A 23,965-nucleotide genomic window follows, 5' to 3' on the forward strand; every position below is an offset into this window, starting at 1 on the left:
AACGGAACTGCATAAAATGGGCGTTTGCTGTTGAATTCATAAAACACTGACTTAATATAAAAGAAATAGACACACAAAGCAGAACAAAAACGTCAAGAAATGTGGATCCCAATGACGTTTCGCACCATTTGCATTGATGATAAAAACGCTTACGTAAATTTTGAGTCAAGGTAAATGTTTCGTACAGAAAAGAGCTTAATGTCGTAAGCATTAAGTGTCAAATTTGCATACATAAGTACCAACACTGTTAAAAAATTTAGTCCGATGGCACTAAACGTAACGTATTTACGTCAAGCAACGTCAAACGAGAATAATGAACGAATGGAGTCACTTTGGTACACTTGAATAGGTATTACTGTACAGAAAAACCAATTGAAGTAATAAATAAAACAAATTTAATTTAATCGGGAGTTTAAATAAAATTAATTCGTGGTTCAAATTCAAACAAATTAAATTTTTAATAAGTAAGTATACGTCTTTAAATACTAATTTCCTTGAAATAAATTCAACTTATTAAATAAAATAACTGTGTATTTTAGATCTACATTTACTCATCGCACGGGTGCACGGGGACATTTAGGTACTGATTGGATTTTTTTTTATAAAGTCCATACTTTATAAAAAAAATCGGGTTGTTCCCACTAATTACCACCAAGTTGATATCAGTGGTAACTACTAGGATTTTTTTTCCCACCTTTTACCACTGGTAACTACTGGGGAAAATAATTCCCACTAGTTACCACCAAAGCGAGTTGGTGGAAATAACCCAAAAAAATCCTGTGGTTGTCACTGTGTTCAGACAGGTTTAGCATTTACAGTTAGTCGATATAAGCCCTTATTGGTTGTCGGAAACAGGGAAATGGGCCGATCACACAAGTGCCGTTTTGCTTTGTTTAAAACTGCATCACCCCTATCTCTTGCTATAATTAAATAGCAGTCCACTTTGCACGTCGCATAGGTTTTCTTGGAAATCTTGAATTTAAACATAATATTATTCCTTACGAATTCCATATAAAAATAAAAATAAATATTGACCTCACATCGACTCATTAGATTTTTGTTCCTTGACATCCCTTCTTTGGTACTAACAAATTAATTTATTCAAAACCATAAAATTACCACCAGATTACATAAATTATGTAATGCTATCCAAAGAACTAACCGAAAGAAATACATTCCATCCTTTTTCCTTGTTTTATCATTGTTATTTTTACATATTATAACGGCACATTTCGTAATAGTTGACAACTTCACATTTGAGCGTTTCAAACAAGACTAAACGAAAAAGTAACGCGTGATCTGTTTCAACGTTACTTTTGTGGGGCCATTTTTTGCGGCTGATTGGGTATCCAGTTCTTTATTCTATATCAATGTCATAAAATCAAAAATCGATAATAAATCCATCGGTAAAGGATAATAAGTTAATATTTAGTTCTTTGAAAGTTAAGACGAGATGAAAACCTTTGCTGTAAGGTGGGTTGTGCTGGATATGGATGTGTTTTCTAGTTGCACGAAGCTAAAACCGAAAAATGAACACGTAAGTTTGGATTTATTTTATCGAGAAAATTTTAAGCATTCGTGTTTCGACAACTATGAAATCACTTATCATATAGTCAAGAAACATATATCTGAAAATCACTACTGTTTGTTTCCGGGGCTAGCCACTGCCACGTTTCTAATATCCTGTTATTTTTCGATGCATGGCCTTAATCATGCATAGTGTTTCCTGGTTTCTTTTTATTTTCATTGTATTTAAAAGTATATTTCCGTTAAGCGAAAATAATTCAAACCTATGATTTGGGATTATTCGGATCATCTGATGGGGGGCGATTAGGATCACATTGTAAAACAAGGTTTTTGGACGGTTTTGTTTAGCTTATTATATGCTTGCATGTTTAAGATGGTGCATACGTATAAAAAGAAGACCCACCAGGGGGAATGGTCGGCAGAAAATATGACTACAGCTGCTGATAAGGTTCTAACGAAACAGCTATCCCTACGTCGAGCGGCTGAGTTGTACAACGTTCCGTTCACGAGCTTGAAAAGGCGAGTCACAATGTCTCAAAGCATAGCAAAAAGCCGTGGTGGACAGCCAACATTAAACCAAGACGCCGAGAAGTTAATTGTCGATCGACTATTGCAATTATCATCCCGTAACAAACAACAAATTTTCTGATATGGGGTGAATCGGTTATATGTGATGTTCAAGTTTTGGTATGCAAAAGTTTAAATTTTTTGTTTATTTTCATTTAAGTTATTCATTTTTGTTGCTAAAAGGCCATTAGTATGTTTTAGATTATGTTTTAGATTTATTGTTAAAACATATAGTAGCATATAGGAGTGATTTTATTTTGCGCTTTATATTGCGGTGTGATAAAAAATTTAACTAGAAAGAAACAATAAAATTAAGGCTCAAATGCAATATTAAAGACACCAATTATAGTTGATCTCAAGTATTTGCCCTTCGTGATTCTTAATCATATGTTTAACGTTGTTAAATATTATTAATTTAGATTTCATGACACAGTTTTTTTGATCCGATTTACCCCTAAAAATGGGGCAGATCGGATTTTCTTAGAGGTTTAGTATTTTATTTTTCATAAATCATATTTAAGTTTTATTGTATGTCTGAACCTTGGATTCTGTTAATTAATAAATAATTTGTCCAACTGAATATTAATAAAAACAGTACCACCTTTAAAATTGTATTTATTTACCGTCAAACGCGAAATGACCCGATTCGCCTCGGTCTACTCTAGAGATAAAGTCTATTTTTTTATTCGGTAGACTAAAATGACATTTCATACTATGAAATTACATTTTATGTTCATACTATGAACTGTCATTTTCACATTTAAATCCGCTAAACAATTGAAAACTATGACGTAATATCGATCGTCCGAGATAGTAATTGTGTTTAGAAGCAAATTTAATGTAGGTCTAATCACTAATCGATATGTAAAGAGGCCCAAAGGCGAGTGTACACGCTCTTAGGGCTCTTATCAGATAAAAATAAATCATCAATTATCCCCAAATTGGGTAAATAGAATACCGGTTTCTTTGAGAAAGTTATCTAGGTACTTTATTTAATGTCAGGAGCGCACCCTTGAAATGAATGGACTTTAAAAAAAAGCGGCCAAGTGCGAGTCGGACTCGCCCATGAAGGGTTCCGTATTTAGGCGATTTATGACGTATTAAAAAAAAACTACTTACTAGATCTCGTTCAAACCAATTTTCGGAGGAAGTTTACATGGTAATGTACATCATATATTTTTTTTAGTTTTATCATTCTCTTATTTTAGAAATTACAGGGGGGGGGGGAACACACATTTTACCACTTTGGAAGTGTCTCTCGCGCAAACTATTCAGTTTAGAAAAAAATGATATTAGAAACCTCAATATCATTTTTGGAGACCTATCCATAGATACCCCACACGTATGGGTTTGATGAAAAAAAAATTTTTGAGTTTCAGTTCAAAGTATGGGGAACCCCAAATTTTATTGGTTTTTTTTTTATTTTTGTGTGAAAATCTTAATGCGGTTCACAGAATACATCTACTTACCAAGTTTCAACAGTATAGTTCGTATAGTTTCGGAGAAAACTGGCTGTGACATACGGACGGACAGACAGACGGACAGACAGACAGACAGACAGACATGACGAATCTATAAGGGTTCCGTTTTTTGCCATTTGGCTACGGAACCCTAAAAACACCGTGTCTTAGAACAAGGTGGTTTTCCGAGGACGCCAGTTTTGGGTATTTCCTTTGTGCCATTTTATTCGCTTATATTTAATTTATAAACGATGCTCCTTTGATCTGATACTACTCGTAGGGCAACGAACGTAGAAAACTAGTTGCCCGCGTCAATTACTGGGAATAGTTGCCAAGCGGACCCCAGGCTCCCACGAGCCGTGGCAAAATGCCGGAACAACGCAAGGAAGATGATGATGACTAATCGTAGGGCAACCCCAAAAGTTTATAGGATCTCAAAAACGTAAACAATATATGTACAACTGATAGGTTAGATAGGTAGGTATATGTTTCCTAAACTTTATCAGTACCTACTCCTAGTGTACTTTTCATTCGATATCGTGACGTGACGTAGGTACCTACACGTTGCGTTAGGTTAGTGTCAAGTGACTCTGCCTGCGAAGCCGATGATGGTCTTGGGGTCGAATCCCGGTAAGGGCATTTATTTGTGTCATGAACACAAATATTTGTTCCTGAGTAATGCGTGTTTTCTATGTATATTAGTATGTACGTATAATGCTTGACATGTAATATTTAAAATGGTATGTAAATGTATAAATGTCTATGTCTATGTATAATTCTATATCGTCGCCTAGCACCCATAGTACAAGCTTTGCCCAGTTTGCCGCTATGTTGATCTGTGTAAGATGTCCCCCCTAATATTTATTTATTTATTTCATTTAACCCTTAAATGCATAGTGTTGCCAAATGTCTACAAAGCATTAGACAGCTCACAGATTAATGGTTAAACAAATTCTATTTGTTCCTGCATATTATTTCAATAGTAAAACTAATAATTTTCCGAATTATTACATACATTTTCGCAGTATTTTAATGTATAAAAATTACATTTGTTTATAGACGAAATGTCGGAAAACTTAGAAAAACCTGGAAGTTGATGATTTTTAGTATGTGATTTTGGGCAGATTTTTCGGGGTTTGTAATTATTTTATATTTACAAACTTTATCATAGGTATATCACAAATAGTGTACCTTTCTAATGGTAGTAAAAAATTTCATAAGTATATCTATTACTGAAAATTACATATTTACATAAATATGATTTAGCCAATTCAACTTCTAACACTGATTTCTCAGTGAAAATCGAAGTTATATATTTTTTACTATTTTTCCTAGAATCGGCAAACAATTATGTGATACATATATTAATTTCGGGCAAAAAGATGCAGTGCATTTAAGGGTTAAATGATGTAATAGGTAGGCATTTTTAAAAGCTTTTATTTAACTTGCAATGTGTGTAATATGTAACTCAACTATGGTTGTACGGGTCAAGTCCTGCAAGTAAAATTGAAAGGGCTGTACTTCCCGGTTGGACCCTATTGTTATCAAATCAGGATCTGTCGATTAAATCCAGGGAACTCATCAAATCATCAAAAGTTGTCAATAAAACATAATACAGGACTCAAATAGATATTTAAGGATCTATCATAAATAAAAATGTTTATAGTCATTATTTTCGCTAAATGTCGATATATAAAATGTACTTACTTAATTACGATGTTCAATATACATTCAAATTTTATTCGTCCCGACGCAATTTTTTTGACATAATAGGTAGGTACTTACTTACACAAGTCAAGAATAAGTACAGTCGAGTACAAAGATACATATCTTGTTATACGCCTGAAAGTTACAAAATTATGTATCCATTTAAGTTTGTAGCCATATTTGGTTACTATAATATATGTCCAAATAAGATGACAGTGCCGAGTATACGTCCAATGTTACAAATTTATGTATAGGTACACTATAACACGTAAACAATAATGTGCACGTATTGATGCATGTTTATATGACTGCAGATACTGTTACAATTTTATGTATATGTCGCAGGGAAATGACCAAAACAGAGATTTGAACAAATCTCTAAGGGATATGATCAAATCACGCAGGATGTTAAAATATCATCATTTCCCTAGAAAAATTCAGTCATTTGACCAAATTACTGACTCTGTTTAGTGAAAAGACAAAATCGGCCAATAAACGCGAAACGCTTTTTCATTTCACTAGATTTGTTTAGGAATTTGACAAAATCCCTAACCACGACAGTAAGTTGACGAAACGAACTCAAGAGGTCAACTAGTTTTATCATTTCGCTAAACAGGTTTAGTGAAATGATAAAGTCTCAACTGGAAGATGGTGATTTGATGAAATCTCTGAACGGTTTAGTGAAATGACGAAAGCAAGTACAGTCAGTACAGAATACAACAGTTTATTCTAATACAGTTAAGCGATTTGATCAAATTTCTGACTAGATTAAAGTGAAATGGTGAAATAAAATGTCAATAGTAGGTATTAAATTTGTTTATTAAACCAGCTATTTTAATCGAATACAAGAATAGGTGGTTGTAAACCGAAACATAATATTAATTATTAAGAGGGATTGTCTTTTAAATTATACCATACTTTCTTACTACAATAGACTATGGTAAAGTTACCTTCTGATGGTAAAGTTGCAAGTTTTGACGGTAATGAAAAACAAAGCAACAAGTGCGTAAACGTAATTTTAATTGAGTACTTTCCTCTACTTCAAATAAATTGTTTCTATTTAATAAATCGGATTGAAATGTAAAAAGTATGTGAGCTAACCGTGACGTCATTGTACACGTTTTCATATAATTTCCATATTAATAATAATAAATTTAATTTATTCAAGTAACATGACTCATATAATTTGTTAGTATACAATATTAATTCTTAACTCTAATGTTAGTTCCTAATTAATAAATTAAACATAAAATATTAGGAAATCGTTATGACAGTTCTAAAAAAGTAGCTAATTTGACTAGTAGGAAAGTAGCCAATTATTTGTTAAAACATGTTGTAGATTTGTGGCATCTTGAGTTACACATGACATTATGTTTTTTACAGGCACATCTATTTGTTTTGCATTGTACTTTGGACTTTTCACAGGAACACTTCTTGAACCCCTGACCTCCAAATACAGATAACTTAGCTGCAATTTCACGTAGACTGTACTTTGTAGAGGGAACTGCTGCAGTAAATGACGTTGTGGTTGGCTGATGTGCGTTTCTAGGCAGCCAGTCTTTTATGGTGCCGACAGATGTGCCGATTTGGTACAGATTATTTTTAATATTTAAAACAATCCCCGGTACATTACTTCCATCTAATGGACCTCTGTCTACCTTAGGGACGTCCACCAACACGCTTGATTTGATTAGCAACTCTTTGAATTTGTGCAGAGAAGTATCTTTCATTTTTTCAGCCGATATTTTCAAAAATTTTGCCGCATTTTCCCTCTCAGCTCTAAAAGAAAGCAATTCTTTTTGGCATAATTGGCATTTAACGACTGAGCCATAACCTTCCTCTCCAACAGTACTTCCACATATTGCATGCACTGGATTTTCACAAATATCGTACGTGTGAGCTCCAGTACATTCTATTTCACAAACTATGCAAAATATTTTTTTTTTCAGTGTTGTCTGCTCCGCTGTCTGAAACCATGGACGTTACTATTTTCTTACCGTTGATTGCAACTTCAGCTGTTGTTAGATTATTCGAAGTTGAAGCCGTGTGATTATTTAATTGAACTGCTGGGAGATCATCATCATCATCATCGTAGTTGTCGAAGTTATTGATAGGTGTGTTTTTCGTGAATGATTGTAAATCGTTTAATATTATAAGTTCGTCGTCGTTATCAGCTGTTATTGCGTTCTGTGATACTAAGTCCTGATTGTGATTCGTATATGTTGCTGGTGAGAGTGGCGAGTCCTCTGGTGTTGAAACAGCACATCCAGCTGCTGCAGTAAGGTTGTTATTCTGCTGTTTGAGAATTAGATCCAGATCTTCTTCATTAATAAGCTTGTCAAGCAACTCTTTCGGTATATGAGTAGATTCCAGCCCAGTTTTTGGTTCGAATAACGCCTTATAGGGTGTTCGTTTTATAGTGCGATGGAAGGAAGAGTTTTTTTGGAACTGCACAAAATAACAACCTACCGACCAATGTTGAGATGAATTGTCCGTTAACCAAGCACGTAACATGGTTTCAACATCTGCGTTGGATCTCTCCACGGACCCTTGACTGGCCGGATGTCTAGGCCGACCGTTTACTATTTTACAAGATGGCCACAGGTTCGTCAGTTCTTGTATAATGGAAGCCGTGAACTCGCGACCATTGTCGCTCTGAAGTATATGTGGACAACCTACTTCCAAGAATATTTTTAGCAGCTGCAGCGCCACTTCAGCGGCTCTTTTCGAGAGCAACGGCCGTAAGAAACTAAATTTCGTTGCATGCTCTTGGTAGTGCAACAGCCACTTAAAATTTCTATCGGGCGTTGACTGGAAGTCAACTAAATCGACTTGACCTCGAATATTAAAGTCACCAGATGTAATGGGGTTCACAACAATTCCTTTTCTTGGAAATCGCTTTTTGGTTTGACAGACCGTACACAATTTCAAAAACTCCAGTACTATCGAAGTAGGTATAAAGTACCTCGATTTTAAATAATGCAGCATTTTATCTCTCCCTCCATGTCCAGTAAACTGATGACTTTTTTTAAGTATGTCATAAAATTCATCCACAGCAATCACTTTCACAACGCGGTCAGAAACTGACTTTCTCTTTATAATCAAATATTTTTCAGTACCAACCTCCATGAGATCGTATTTATTTCCGTAATAGTACTGTTTATTTGTCCGTGGTGCTTTTAATACTGGAGCTAATTTAAATTGTTCGATAGCCCTGATAGCTTCTTCAATCCTTTCACGAGTCCATAGGGGTTTTTCTTTACCTTGCCTCTCATTATAACACGCACTAATAGTTTCATTAAACTGTTTTTCACACACAAATTGATTTTCACGAGCGCCCGAAGCCATTTTCTATAAAACGTATATTTTCTATAGAAACCGCGCGTAAAATTACTGACGTAATGTTTGTTTACTTGCCGCTATTGCACTGGGCACGTGCGTCTGAGCCGAGCCGGCCGGGCCGGGGAGACAGTAGGTAATCTACAGACTAACGATAGTAACGATGTTTGCCGAAGGAGTGTGTGTGGTAGAATGTAGAATGCTCTGGGTAGCCGTATCCTTTACTGTTTTGTGCGAACATGTGCATCACCACTACGTCCTGCTAACGGTACGCTGTACTGTACGGTGCCAAGAGCTTCCGACGCAACTAAACTACGCTAAATTACACAATAATAAAATACAATGATTCTGCCGTTAGGCTTAAAACACAAGGATAATAGACCCTAATAAACTAATACAATAACGTTACAGGAACTTAATGAATACAAAGGCCACGCGTAGCGGTCGGAGCTTAGGTATGCATTGCAATAATAACAAAGTGCACTTTTATGGCCAGACAATATTTGCCGTTACGGGACCGGCCTACAAGACATAACTGTTATTTTTAGCTTTACTTATTAATACTATATAGGTATTCTATACATATATATTCTAATGCTACATATAACTTAATCACTTAATCTAGTCAGAGATTTGATCAAATCGCTTAACTGTATTAGAATAAACTGTTGTATTCTGTACTGACTGTACAACTTGCTTTCGTCATTTCACTAAACCGTTCAGAGATTTAATCAAATCACCATTATACCATCTTCCAGTTGAGACTTTATCATTTCACTAAACCTGTTTAGCGAAATGATAAAACTAGTTGACTTTTTAAGTTCGTTTCGTCAACTTACTGTCGTTGTTAGGGATTTTGTCAAATTCCTAAACAAATCTAGTGAAATGAAAAAGCGTTTCGCGTTTGTTGGCCGATTTTGTCTTTTCACTAAACAGAGTCAGTGATTTAGTCAAATGACTGAATTTTTCTAGGGAAATGATGATATGGATTCGCCATTTTAACATCCTGCGTGATTTGATCATATCCCTTAGAGATTTGTTCAAATCTCTGTTTTGATCATTTCCCTGCGACATATACACGTCAATCAACTTTATTTTTCGAATATATGAACCTACCAGATAGATATATATAATTGTCTCTTTTCTTTTCATTTTGTGCATGACGTCATTATTGTGAGTAAATATTTTCTCCGCGATTATTTTCACCAATGATACTAACATTGCTACGGTTACGTTATAATCAAATTTGGTTGCTACGGTAACCTTATAACAGCCTTGTGTTATTTATATAGGATGCTGATCGTTTTTGTGACTCATGTTAGTAGTACGGTTTCACACAGTTTCACAGTTGCCCAGGAATCAAATTGGTTGGATGTATACAGGGAGTAACAAAAATATTGATGATCCGTTTAAGGGCATAATTTAGTATCGTATTCCAGATTTAGGCATCAACTCGTCACACCAAAATTTTGTTCTAACCGATCATACTGCCGAAAGCAATAATATTTGTTTCAACCCGTCACAAGTAAATTTAGTTCTATTAAGTCACATAGTAATTTTGTAGCTATTGGTCACACTGAAAATCTGTTCCTATTCGTCATCCCGTCAATAAGTTCTAACTTCTTTTGAAACTCATTCATGGATATAACAGTCAGTCTATGTTATGTATTAAAACTAGCTTATAGCTATAGCTTTGACATTCAATTCAAAGTCAAATAAAAACTAGAAGAAATAAGAACTTCACTTAGACGTCAGATAGCTTGTGCGTTGTGGTTGTGCGTGAATCTAGTATCTCAGAAATTTCTTTAAACTAGTTAAAGGTTATAATAAAAATAAAATGGAAAACGAATATCCGTTGAAGAGAGTCATGGTGGAAGGAAATAAATGTCTTGTTAACGGTTGCTATGAAGTGAATCTCCACCGGCCTACGGATTTCCATAAGGTGATGTTGTTGAGCTAATTCAATTTATATTTACCGCCTAACGCAAAATTATGTGTCTATCACTTGGACACCGAAGATTGGGATTCTTTTATTATAGTAGGAGATCCGCGATATATGGTGGACCTTCACCGATCTGTCTGACGGATGAAATTTACATATTATGAAAGAAAATATGTTCCTGAACATAAATAAATAGGGTTGCCTAAAAAAATATGGTCAAGGCTATTTTTAATTAATTTTTGAATATTTTTTTTTTCATCAAATTTCACCGATCTGTCTGACAGACGAAATAAGTTCCAATGGAAAGTATACAACTTGTACAACATAAATCAACTAGGTTGCCTATCTTTTTCCGGTCACTATTATGTGGTTGCCTAGTTTAAACAGGTGAGTTTTTATCGATAATTGCACTCATCTGTCTGACGCTTGAATTATACATCAAAATGATGGTAATTTTATTGCGAATACAGTGGCATAGGGTTGCCTGCGAAAATCCTGTCACAAATAAGGGTTGCCAGGCTTTTAAATAAAATAAGAAGGGAAGACTTTTAGCTATAACTCATAAACGGCTTAACTTATCAAGTTTGTTTTAATTTTGTTTGAATGAGTTTTTTAAGCACTATTTTTATGATTTTTTTCATATATTTTGGATCGAATTTTCAAAAGTTAGAAGGAATAACCGTTTTTCGTTCTTTTTAAATTATTATTTCCGAAATGATACACTTTATCAAAAAATGTTGTTTGCAGACCCCCATTTATTTTTAAAGATCTATCCAACGACACCCCACACTATAGGGTTAAAACGATAAAAATAAAATCACATACATTTTGTTTCTTTCAAAGCGATTATTTTCGAAAACATTCACTTAATCAAAAAATGTTTTTCTAAGACCCCTATTTATTTTAAAAGACCTATCTAACTATATCCCACATCGTAGGGTTGAAGTGAAAAAAAAAACCTCACATACATTTTGTTTCGTTAGAAGCGATTATTTTCGAAAATGTTCACTTTATCAAAAAATGTTTTTTGAAGACTCTTATTCATTTTAAAAGACCTATGACCTATCCAACGACATCCCACATTAAGGTTGAAACGAAAAAAAATCGCCACACACATTTAGTTTCTTTCGAAGCGTTTATTTCCGAAAATTTTCACTTTATCAAAAAATGTCTATAGAAAACCCCCATCTATTTTAAAAGACCTATTCAACGACATCCCATATTCTAGACTTGAAACGATGAAAAAAAATTCACACACATTATGTATCTTTTAAAGCGATTATTTCCGAAAATATTCACTTTATCAAAAAATGTTTTTCTAAAACACCTATTAATTTTAAAAGACCTATCCAACGATATCCCACATCATATGGTTGAAACGAAAAAAATAATGCTCACCTACATTTCATTTCGTTAGAAGCGATTATTTTCGAAAATGTTCACTTTATCAAAAAATGTGTGGGGTGTCGTTGGATAGGTCTTTCAAAATAAATAGAGGTCTGCAAACAACATTTTTTGATAAAGTGAATCATTTCGGAAATAATAATTTAGAAAGTTCAAAAAAAGGGTAATTCCTTCTAACTTTTGAATAATCGATCCAAAATATATGAAAAAAATCATAAAAATAGTGCTTAAAAACTCATTCAAAAAAAATTAAAACAAACTTGATAAGTTAAGCCGTTTATGAGTTATCGCTAAAAGTCTACCCTTCTTATTTTATTTAAAAGCCTGGCAACCCTTATTTGTTACCGGATTTTCGCAGGCAACCCTATGCCAATGTATTCGCAATAAAATTACCATTATTTTGATGTATAATTCAACCGTCAGACAGATGAGTGCAATTATCGATAAAAACTCACCTATTTAAACTAGGCAACCACATAATAGTGACCGGAAAAAGATAGGCAACCTAGTTGATTTATGTTGTACAAGTTGTATACTTTCCATTGGAACTTATTTCGTTTGTCAGACAGATCGGTGAAATTTAAAGAAAAAAAATGTTTTTCAAAAATTAATTAAAAATAGCCTTGACCATATTTATTTAGGCAACCCTATTTATTTATGTTCAGGGACATATTTTCTTTCATAATATGTGAGTTTCATCCGTCAGACAGATCGGTGAAGGTCGACCATATACTTATGCCGGATTTTAGACTATTACATCCGCTGCAATACCTACACAAGTTATTGACGACGAACTTACTCAGGACGTCGTTAATACATTCAAAAGTGTATTAGAATACATTTTACTTACTGTTTCTTCTGCGTTACATTAGCTTTAACCCTTAGCCAGGCCTAAAGATTTATTTTTACTTTAGAATTATAATTTCTGTATATAATTGCGTTTATAAAAAAATTTAACCTAATTTCTAGTTTTATTTATTATCATTATTTCCTAAAAGAAAGCAGCATAAAGCTAATAGCTCTAAGATATACCTACGGAGGCATACCAATCAAATATTTAATACTGTAAAATACCTCTGTTATGGAACCTGGTAGTCAACAACCTCATAACCAAACTGAACGAGGAACACTTCTACACAATAGGCTACGCTGATGATCTGGCAATATTAATATCAGGCAAATTTGCCAGTACAGTATGCGACCTCACCCAGGCAGCTCTTCGGATCGTAGAACGCTGGTGTAGAGAATTTGACCTATCAGTTAACCCCACCAAAACAGAAATGGTAATGTTCACCAATAAAAGGGCACTTGGCAACTTTACCAGACCAACACTCTTCCAGACTGAGCTACAGCTGACCGACGAAGTTAAGTACTTAGGACTAACTCTCGACAGTAAACTCAACTGGAACAATCACATCAACAAACGCATAGACAGGGCGGGAGTAGTCTTCTGGCAGTGCAGAAGGATGATTGGTAAGAGGTGGGGACTCAACCCGATACCCTTTGGCTCTATAAGACTATAATCCGCCCTCTACTCTGTTACGGTGCTCTGGTTTGGTGGCCAAGAACAAACCTAGGCAACGTACGAGACAAGCTATAAAGACTCCAGAGGCTCGCATGTGCGGCCACCACTGGCTGCACGAGGTCTACTCCGACTGCAGCCATGGAAGTCATGCTAAACCTTCCACCGCTGCACCTACACATACAACAAGAGGCCAGTCTCTCAGCGGTAAGGTTGCGAACCCTCAACATATGGTCTAACATCACAGGAGCACTTCACACAATATGCCTGGATAGGGTATACAACGAATTTCCAGTACTCAGGGCGGGCACGGATAGAATTCACAAACAAGCCATCTTTGACAAAAGGTACAAAATACAATTATATGAGGACGACAACTACGAAGGACTCAATCCCCGGGAGCTGAGAATCTTCACAGATGGGTCCAAAACAGACAGCGGATCGGGCTCTGGAACCTTTTCAGAAGACCTGAACATGTCAATCACCACTCCGCTAGGAGCCCATAACTCGGTATTCCAAGCTGAGGGCATCATAAACGCGTCGGCTGCCATCACTGCAAGGAAGGTAGTAGGATCCTCCATCCGCATACTCTCCGACAGTAGAGCAGTCTTAATGGCCCTAAAAAGCCATATAATCACATCCAAGCTTATACACGAATGCCACGAACGACTAATGGAGGTATGTCAGAACAATAAGATCACCTTACAATGGATCAAGGGACACAGCGGATCCCGAGGTAACGATGCTGCGGACGAGCTCGCCAGACTAGGATCGGGTGCGGGGGCGATTGGCCCGGAACCGATTCTCCCGATACCGTTCAGTAAGGTCGCTCAATGCTGCTGGCACGTACGGGGAAACTACACACAGAACACTGGCTAAACCAGACTGGATGCAGACAGGCCAAACAAGCCATGCCTGGCATCAACGGTAAGCTCACAAGGGCGTTCCTTCAACTAGGAAAGGTTCGACTGAGTATGGTAACCAGTGTCATAACAGGTCATGGACTCTTTAACAAACATCTTTTTACAACAGGTGTCACAGACAGTCCCCTATGCCGTGGATGCATGGAGACAGAAGAAACAGCCTCTCACGTGGTGCTGGAATGCAGCGGAGTGGCCCCATACAGGGCAAAACATCTCGGATCCCCGAGAGACCTCCCCGAGGTCCTACTCAACATCAAAGGTTTGATAGGATTCCTCGAGGAGCTGGGCTGGCAGGACTAGCCCACATCCCCATCACGCAAAATAGGCGCAAGACGTCGAGTTGCGGAAAATCGCCCGAACTACAATACAATACTGTAAAATATCAAGAATAAAACACTTGTTATATGGTAGCTTTGTAACTTTACTTTTAAAATGAAAACTTAAAAGGACCTATTCCTTTAAAAAATAATATTAGCGCTCATGTGCTTAATAAAATAATATTAGCTAGTATTTCTGTACTGCTTGATTAATATTTTGTGTAGCCGCCTTCGGCTGCTTCTACGGCTTCTAGACGAGTTTTCATTGAACTCACTAGTTTTTCACAATAGTTCGTCCCTCTGTAACATTCCCACAGTTGATGAACATGTTCGCGTAAACTATTAATGGTTTTCACTTGAGACGAATCCCAATTTTGCACCATCATAGCTCACATATTTTCGATCACATTGAGGTCCGGTGATTTGGGACTCAATTTTAATAACACTATGTTGGGTTAATCGTCAGTCCAAGCTTGCACCAACCGAGAGTTGTGCACAGATGAGTTGTCCTGCAGAATAAAAATTGTTACATCCCCAAACACATTTGTAACAGTCGGCACAAAAACGTCTCTTAATATTTCTATATACCCATTCGCATTTAAACGCGTTGTGATCTCAATCAGTTCTCCGGGCCCAGAACTAGATATCCATCCCCAAAATCCCAAAGACAGCCGGCCGCTCCTTCGGTCCGGCAGCACATTATTTTCATCATAACGCGTTTTGTCGACTCTGTATAAGGAAACACGCCCGTCCGCATTAGTGGTAAATGTTTTCTCATCCACAAAAATAACTTTCTCGAAGTCAAAATCCTTAAAATTTGTTACGAAATTCATTCTCATTCTTTTGTGACGGTCAGTCAGGTGGGGTTTCCTGGCAGGAATTCTGTGACGCAATCCGACACTTCGCAGACGTCTTCGTATTGTATTTGAAGAAACGTTCAATTCTGCAGCGTAAGTTGGGATGCTCACGAAACGTCGGACCATGACATCCTCGATCAAACGCCTGTCGCTGGCTGCGGAAGTTTTTTTATGCCGTCCTGTAGAAACGTGAGGTTTTACGTTTCCTTCCCCCGCCCAACGCTCAATCGAGAGATACGCCGTTTTTCGCTGTAATAAAAATTATGGTAAAATAAAAAACCATATTTACTATCTCCGTAAAACGATTAATATCTGCCAATAGAACTCATAACTATAATTACCGTAATGCCTAACTCCTCGAATATATCTGTAACAGATACTCCACTTTCACGCATCGAAACAATCCGCTGTTTCATATGTTCATCGATACGGTAAGCCATAACTGGTGTATTTTAAAAACGGTATTTTTATATTTTATATCCGTATTTATTTTTAGTATGTGCCACACATGACAGTGAAACACTTAATGATATGTCATGCATCATTTGTTAATCATAAATAATATTATCTACGGTGAAGTACTTCTAGGCTTAACTGCCTCTTTAAGTAAAAAGGAAGCAGTTTGTATAGCTGTCCTTTATGTCATGTATACATAAAATTGTAACAGTATCTGCAGTCATATAAACATTCATCAATACGTGCACATTATTGTTTACGTGTTAGTGTATACATAAATTTGTAACATTGGGCGTATACTCGGCACTGTCACCTTATTTGGACATATATTATAGTAACCAAATATGGCTACAAACTTAAATGGATACATAATTTTGTAACTTCCAGGCGTATACATATCTTTGTATTCGACTGTACATGTTCGGTATTAAAACCTTCTCCGTTTAGTTATATTGATTTTCTACATTTAAAACATTGACATATTAAAAGAATGTGACTTTTCTATTTAGATTTGCACCAAAAACATGTATTATTTATTAATAAATAAGAAATAACGATAAATGCGTGTTTAAATATACAATACATAATTACATAAGGCATAACCCACTTCATTTTTGGTCCTTCGAGCCGGATTAATTACATAAGATATAAATTCATAATCCACTTCAGTACATGTACGAGTAAGCTGCCTCTTTAGTATTGATCGTTTTTAAAGTGAGTTTTAAGCCATCTTTAGGATAATTTGTGTCACTTTCCCCACTAATATACTTACACAATAGCGCCATCTCCGGCCGCACGAGTTAATTATTACAAAGGTTTAAAACTAGAGTTCCTTTTGTGAAGTCAAGATGTGTTCTACCGTAATTGCGTCACAATGTACTAGATGGCGCCTTTACGTCAAAATCTTATATAAGAGAAATTTAGTGATAAGCATACGTTATGATTATATCCAGACTAGTTAGATGGCGCTTGTTGTTTAGCAGTTTCTTTGATCATTTCGTATTAAAAAGAGCTTTTTGAAGTTTGGCTATGAATCCAACGATGTCTGTTAGCAAACATTATGAAAAGAAGGTTACACAAAATGTTGTGTACCTACAGTTTATAAACATCTACAATCAATAACTCTTTACAGTTAGTTTTGATAGCGACACCTATATATTGTTAGTGACTGAAACACTCCTCAAGTATTCCTACAGTATTGCCGCGTCTGATCGTAGATGGCGCCACAAATAAGTTATTTTTTTATTGAAAAAGAACTGATATCTGACATGAGATAGATAAAATTAAGTCTTGATAAATATACATGTATATATGTAAGAATGGCAAGCTTACGTTCCCGTAGAATTGGAAATGAATAATTTCTAAACATTATAAGACTATAAGAGCTACACGGCAACGCTCGTTTTGAGCACCCTGCACAGACTACACAAGTACCTAAGTACCATTTAACAATAAAGGCAAGTCTTCGCTTGTACTGAAATCTACTGACTTGTAATATAAACCCTTATAAAATGTCATTCAATAGAACTTGCTAACTATGTAAACAAACCGCCATACTAAAATTGACACTAAATGTCAAATTACTAGTAACTTTTGTTTACATAGTTCGCAAGTTCTATTGAATTACGTACGTTACCTATATATAGAAAACATAAATTTTACAATAAATTAAGCCAAATGTCGTGAGGTTTGTTAATCCGGTCATGTTTAAAGGTCACTTCGTATGTGTATTCCCTTTAATCAATTTACTTCATCGAACCACCTATGGGTAAAAAGAAAAGAAATCAAGGCAGCGTAATTGCATTCCACTGATATGTAATGTACTTTATACTCTATCTCATTGATGATAAAGCTTAAAATGGCACCTACAAATTAGAGAAACGCTGTCCGGTACCTTAGAAGAGGGCTAGACCTAACCTTTACACCGTACTGATCAAAGGATTTTTGCCGAAAGCAATCTTTTGCCGGGGTCCTACCTGTACCTGCTATTATATACATACGTACTTATTTGATTTATAAGTGGAAATCGTGTTATTTTAAAATCAACGTACTTACCTAAGTTATACGGGTAAGGACGGATTTATTTAAGGGCACTTTTTGGTTTTGCTTAAACCAGTGCCCTAAGTTGTCATTAAAACTAGTGCCTTTGTGAGCTGTTGATTTCGTGATAAGCTTAATACGTTCAAAAACTAAAGAATATGCAATTTTATGTAATATTTCCGATCAAAGCAACAACCCTTTTGCGCTTGTCTTCTCATATATTTGTGTTCATGACCTCATACTGAATGCAATGATACCAAATATACCCATATCTGAGACGACATGAGCGAAAATCAAATCCTAGAAGCCTTTTCGAGAAAAGGCCAAGCCTCTAAGAGTAAACCATACCTACATAATTGAAGAATTGTGTAACCTATTTTTCTCCTTATGTATTTACTATTTATATTAAAGTATTTAGTACCTACCTATCTGTGATATCAACATATGAACAGACTTTTTCAAACACTGCTCGCGTGTGGTATTTATACTAACCTAAGTGCATTTTCGCATTCCAGAACAAAAACCAAAAAAGTTTCCTGTATTAGTATTCATCCATGGCGATTCCTTTGAATGGAGTACTGGAAATGCATACGACGGTAGAATCTTGGCTTCGTATGGAAATATCATGGTTATAACCTTAAATTATCGTTTGGGTATTTTAGGTGAGTTTTATTTATGTAAATGTTCCTATTTTTATGATTACTTTGTTTTCAATAGAGTTTTGTGATATATTGATTTAAACCATATACTAGGAATCCTCTAGACTGAGTTTAGAGCAATTATTTCATGAAACCGATGCTGCCAAAAATACGGGGGTGCGGGGGGACGAGGTGAGCGAATCCCGTGCCGTGACTGGTCCGTTCAAAGACACGGACCAATCACGGCACGGGATTGACTCGAAGATGGAGTAAAACTACTTACCAAAAAACGATGGATAGATGGTGTGAAAGAGGATATGAGAAAGAAAGGAGTGAGTGCTGAGGTGACGCAAGATAGAGGAGAATGGAAGAGAGAAACATGTTGTGCCGACCCACGTAACGTTGGATAAGAGCAGGAGGAAGAAGGAGTGTTTTGTGATATAACTAACGACTAAAATTGGTTAAGGTAGACCCCACAGGTAGCAAGATATCTCTGTTCTGATATCTTAATCTTCGAGTAAATAACACAAATATCCGTACTAGTAGCAAAAACTAAACGTACTGCAGTTCGGCAGTAGGTAGACACCATTGCCGTACCGTTTGTAGCTAGGATTAATCGCGTTGATAGCTTACAGAATAAATTCTGGTAGTTTGCAATCAACACACCATACGTACACCGTATCTCTGTAAAGCAGTGGTATATATACTTTCCTAGTAGGCCTGCTCCAGATTCAAACGAGATATAGCAATGCTCATAATCTCTCTCCAACAGCGGCTTAAAGGTTCAGCCACTCTGACATCTTAAATACGTTGACGCACCGTATTATTGAGTTGCGTCAAAATCGCAACAACTGCACATGGCATTCTTATGGAAGCAATTACACCGGTCAACTTAAAATACGTAACTGTCCCGTAAAGACAGCGATTTTTTTAAGAAAAATACTTTAAGATAAAATAGATAAGAGGGTGAATCGTTCATTATCCCCAGAGGGTGGATATAAATATAAATATAATACGGGCTGACGAGCCACTTGCTAAATCATAATTATAAGAAAATCGAATATAACTTTTTACGACATACCTACTAGATGTATCTGCGTAGGTATCTTAAACTCAAGTTCCGAAGGACCGCGTCAATAAAGTGCCATAAAGTTAAACCTAGGTTGTGACACTTGTGACGCATGAGTCACAAGCTTTGGTCACAAGTGTCACAACCTACGTCAACGGTTTTTAGGTTTTATCTCCGATCTGCCGTGTCACTCGCATCTCATGTAACTTTAAAAGTTGAGTTTCGAGATAATTACGTTTAAAGTTTTAAAGATACAAATGCTGTTATCGATGACGGTTCATCGTAATTTTTTATTTTTTTCTAATCTACATGTAGGAAATATGTCACAGAATAGGATCTTTAATTTTTTTTACGCATAATTGAATAGTTTTCATTTTATTCGAATTAAATGGTTTCGCATGACCAACACTTCCATACTGGGTCACACGAAGTCATGTAAGTCAAGTTACATGTCATACCTACGCGTGATCAGACGTTGCACGTATCACTTTACCAATAAGTTTCCTGACTTATTTTCGTTGCATTTGAAAAACTATTGTACCAGATTCAAGTCTTCGTCGAACTAAAATTTGTCAACAATTTAATTGATCCTTTTATGTTACGCATAAAATCTCATGAATTGTGCTTGATTTTAGTAAAAGGTACCACTTTTTCGGTTGATGATGATATTTTGATTGTGTCAGTCATGCACATGCATATCTCATGCAACCCAAGTTAACTGAGTTGTATCTGACGCCATCGGCAAAAAAATGAAGTTACATGAGTTAGTCATATGCTTTTCTCAGAAAATAATGAAGCTTTTCAAAATTTATGATTTTTGAAGATATATATATATATATTTAATGGTTTTTAAGACGATTTAGACTGGTTATCCGTAACTCATGTAACTCGAGTTAACGGAGTTAGGCGTGACATGGTAGCGATGTGGTTAGAACCCCTAGTGTCAATTTCATTCGATAGCGTGACGAGAATTTGCGGTATGTCTATTTTTGTATGGGTTTTAAACAGCGTGCCAAGCGGAACGTTTTGGAAACTCAAATCCCATACAAAATGACACTTAACGCAAACGCGTACCTACGTCACGTAGCGCTATCGAATAAAATTTACACTAGGGGTACAGGCGCGTTAAATTAGTCACGTCACTTGTTTACGGTGCGCCAACGTCTTTTGAACAGGGATGTGAGCGAATCTTTACATGTTCTTGGTATTTTGTAACTTTTTATTTCTTCTTTCAGGTTTTCTGAAGCCAAGCATGACTGAATATGTATACAATAATAATGGTCTTCTTGATCAACTGGCTGCATTACAATGGATCAAGGACAATATTGAAGATCTCAATGGGGATCCCAGCTCCGTCACATTAATGGGTCACGGGACCGGGGCTGCATGCGTTAGTTTTCTGATGCTGTCGCCTATATCTAATGGTACATCAGTCGACAAGGTTTAGCCCTAAGCAACCTAAGAACTATCAAACTGTCCCTTTGACATCATCATAAATAAAACTTAAGTAATTGTTTTCTGGTTTACAATTTCATTTCGCTTTTTTTTAACACTTTAACGACTCAAATGCTATACCTACCACTATTTTAGCGATTATTGCTCTAAAAGGTAATTCGTGACGATGACCCTATATTTTATGAATTTGTAACAAACCAGATAGGTAAAGAGTTCATTAGAGTAACCAATCTTAGACTATTGTTAAATTATCTATTCAAACCTCTAAAATACAGGTGTACTCCGGTTAATCTAAATACTTCAGAATGTCGGTTATTTACGAAAATCACTCATGGTTCGATATTATGATCCATTCTCGGAATTATCATACATTCTGAAGTACTTACCTATAAGGATTAACCGGAGTACACATTACCACTTTAATTAATACGTCACAATACCACACCCATTAATTTAATTCACAGGACTTTTTCATCGGGCTATTCTCATGTCGGGGTCTGCGCTATCCGACTGGGCATTGACAAAAGACCCCACGCAATACACCTTACAAGTAGCTCAAAGTCTAGGATGTAATCCAACATCTAAATTATTAATGACTTGTTTGCAGAATAAGCCGTAAGTAATATATTTTTTGGTTCAAAATCTGTGTCAGCTTCATTAACGGACGGCTACGTGTGTTTATACGTGTATAGGGTTTGCACGACGGATCCGAAATGTATGGGAAGATCCGCGGATCCGGATCCAGATCCGGATAATTTCATACATTCTGGATCCGGATTGCAAACCCTATACGTGTACTACGAGGGCAGCCTTTTAAATCTTGTCGTTACCTCCTACAATTAAGTATTAAAAAATGAGTGTCATGTCTTAATTGAATTTAGAATTCAATAATAAATTAATTAAAAAAAAACAGTGCCTTCGGACATGCTTAATTCGGACTGTGGAACTGTGGTATTTAGAATTTCGACTCGGTTGCTCTTAAATCTCAGTGATAGATTACTGCTACATATATAACCCGGGAATACATTGAGGCTGTACGGTAGGCGATACCGCGACACAGAAGCTTCTGTGGGCATTTAAGGGAAATACATTAAAAACAACGTTACAAACAACAAAACTTAAAAGGCACCTCTCTGAATACAGTTCAATTACTTGTGGTTTGTAATTCGCCATTTTCCGGGTTCCGTGGGCATGCTTACGCTAACCTGATCCTATGAAATGAAATGAAATGAAATTGTTTTATTCCGGAAATCGCTTCCATAAAATTACAATAAAATAAAATAAAAATTCAATTATTAGACTATTAACCTAACCTCTGCCTTAGCCCAACCTTAAAAGCGCAGAAACCTAGTTTCATACGGCCAATCATTCAAAGTAGAGGCCGTAACACAATCGATAGGTACATGCGTACGATGCGCGTGTTCTCGCCCAACAACACGCGAACACTCAATTCCCGCAAAAGTCGGAATATCTTTATACAATAACATCTTTCAGATTTGCTGCTATATCTAGTTATGAAACATAAAATATTATAGCGAATTCACGTTATCAATTTGATTTTAAAAAATAGATAGCGAGGTCCGTAGATTTAAACTAATAGAAGAATATGCAAGGTTTACCAACTCGAGCAAAAGGTTGAAAAACTTTAACGCTAATATATAAAACAAACTAGAAAATTATTTCTAAAAATCAGCGATTATCTACTTTTTTATTATTAAAAATCACAAAAAAATTAAATTGTATTACATGAAATCCGCAGTCCTTGATACCTGACGATACGAGTTCGTAGTCTAAATAAATTGTAAAAATATGGCCGCCACTTAATTTTTTTTTGTTTGGTAAAATCATGTCATAAATGCGATAACTCCTTTTTACCAGAGTCTGACCCACCAAACTTTGCTGGTAGTGCCATTTGTAATTGATGGTGGTCAGCAAGAGGTTTGGAAAAAAAAATCTCCTAAGGCTCCCAAAAGTTATGCACACTGCATACCTCCCAGGATGGAGTACACTCGGATTACGCGCATTTAGAACAAAATGAAATTTCCAGCTTACTGGGAATTAATTCCTCAAAACGCTATTTTAGATCTAATTTGATTAGCCTATGTGTAGGTACTTATTTTATTTACAGGTAATAAATAATTTGGCTTTTGGATGATTTTTTATTTTATTAGAACGATTGATATAAACACATCGTTATTAATTAATTGTGATAAGTTTTCTGTACCAAACGAAGATGTTATAATACACGTTATTTATAGGTAGGTATATCATCTTTCAGATTAGCAGAAATAAAAAAAATTCAAATCCTGGCGAGGGAATTTGAAACTCCGCTTGGACCAGTCGTGGCTGGTTCGTTCATACCCGACAAACCGTCCAAAATCATGGCTTCTTATCCTAATCTCTTGAGCAAGTAAGTTTTACAGCTCGCTATACCTATCGTTTGATTAATCCATTCGAACCAATAAACCACGTCAGTCCTCTTGACTCGTGTTTAATAATTAAAAAGAAACTTCACATAGTATGCACAGATTATGCACCACGCTTAATAATCGAGTGTTAAGAAAAAATATAAGTATTGAAACTCAAACAAACGTCAATCAATTTAATATTATATTGAAAAACTTTATAAAATAACATTACTCTTACCAAACTTTCTTGTAATGTAATGTATGTCGCATTTAACGTGATCCGTTTTTATTGGTATTAAGGTATTATGTGATTTATAATATTAATATGGTATTA

General features: G+C 35.8%; 1 protein-coding gene and 1 long non-coding RNA gene across 2 annotated transcripts in view; one reads left to right on the forward strand and one right to left on the reverse strand.

Annotated features, from left to right (window-relative positions):
• The window catches only part of LOC134660850 (uncharacterized), a 251,801-nt gene that overhangs the window by 61,075 nt on the left and 166,761 nt on the right, over positions 1 to 23,965 (reverse strand). The window lies entirely within an intron of this gene.
• LOC134660796 (uncharacterized) overlaps positions 1 to 23,965 on the forward strand; it is a 65,240-nt gene that overhangs the window by 30,366 nt on the left and 10,909 nt on the right. The window contains exons 3-6 of the mRNA XM_063516589.1: positions 18,577 to 18,723; positions 21,004 to 21,192; positions 21,688 to 21,838; positions 23,502 to 23,633. Coding sequence (XP_063372659.1) covers positions 18,577 to 18,723; positions 21,004 to 21,192; positions 21,688 to 21,838; positions 23,502 to 23,633 — 619 coding nt within the window. The remainder of the gene's footprint in view (positions 1 to 18,576; positions 18,724 to 21,003; positions 21,193 to 21,687; positions 21,839 to 23,501; positions 23,634 to 23,965) is intronic.

The sequence above is a fragment of the Cydia amplana genome, chromosome Z (genome assembly GCF_948474715.1).
Source record: "Cydia amplana chromosome Z, ilCydAmpl1.1, whole genome shotgun sequence".
NCBI lineage: Eukaryota > Metazoa > Arthropoda > Insecta > Lepidoptera > Tortricidae > Cydia > Cydia amplana.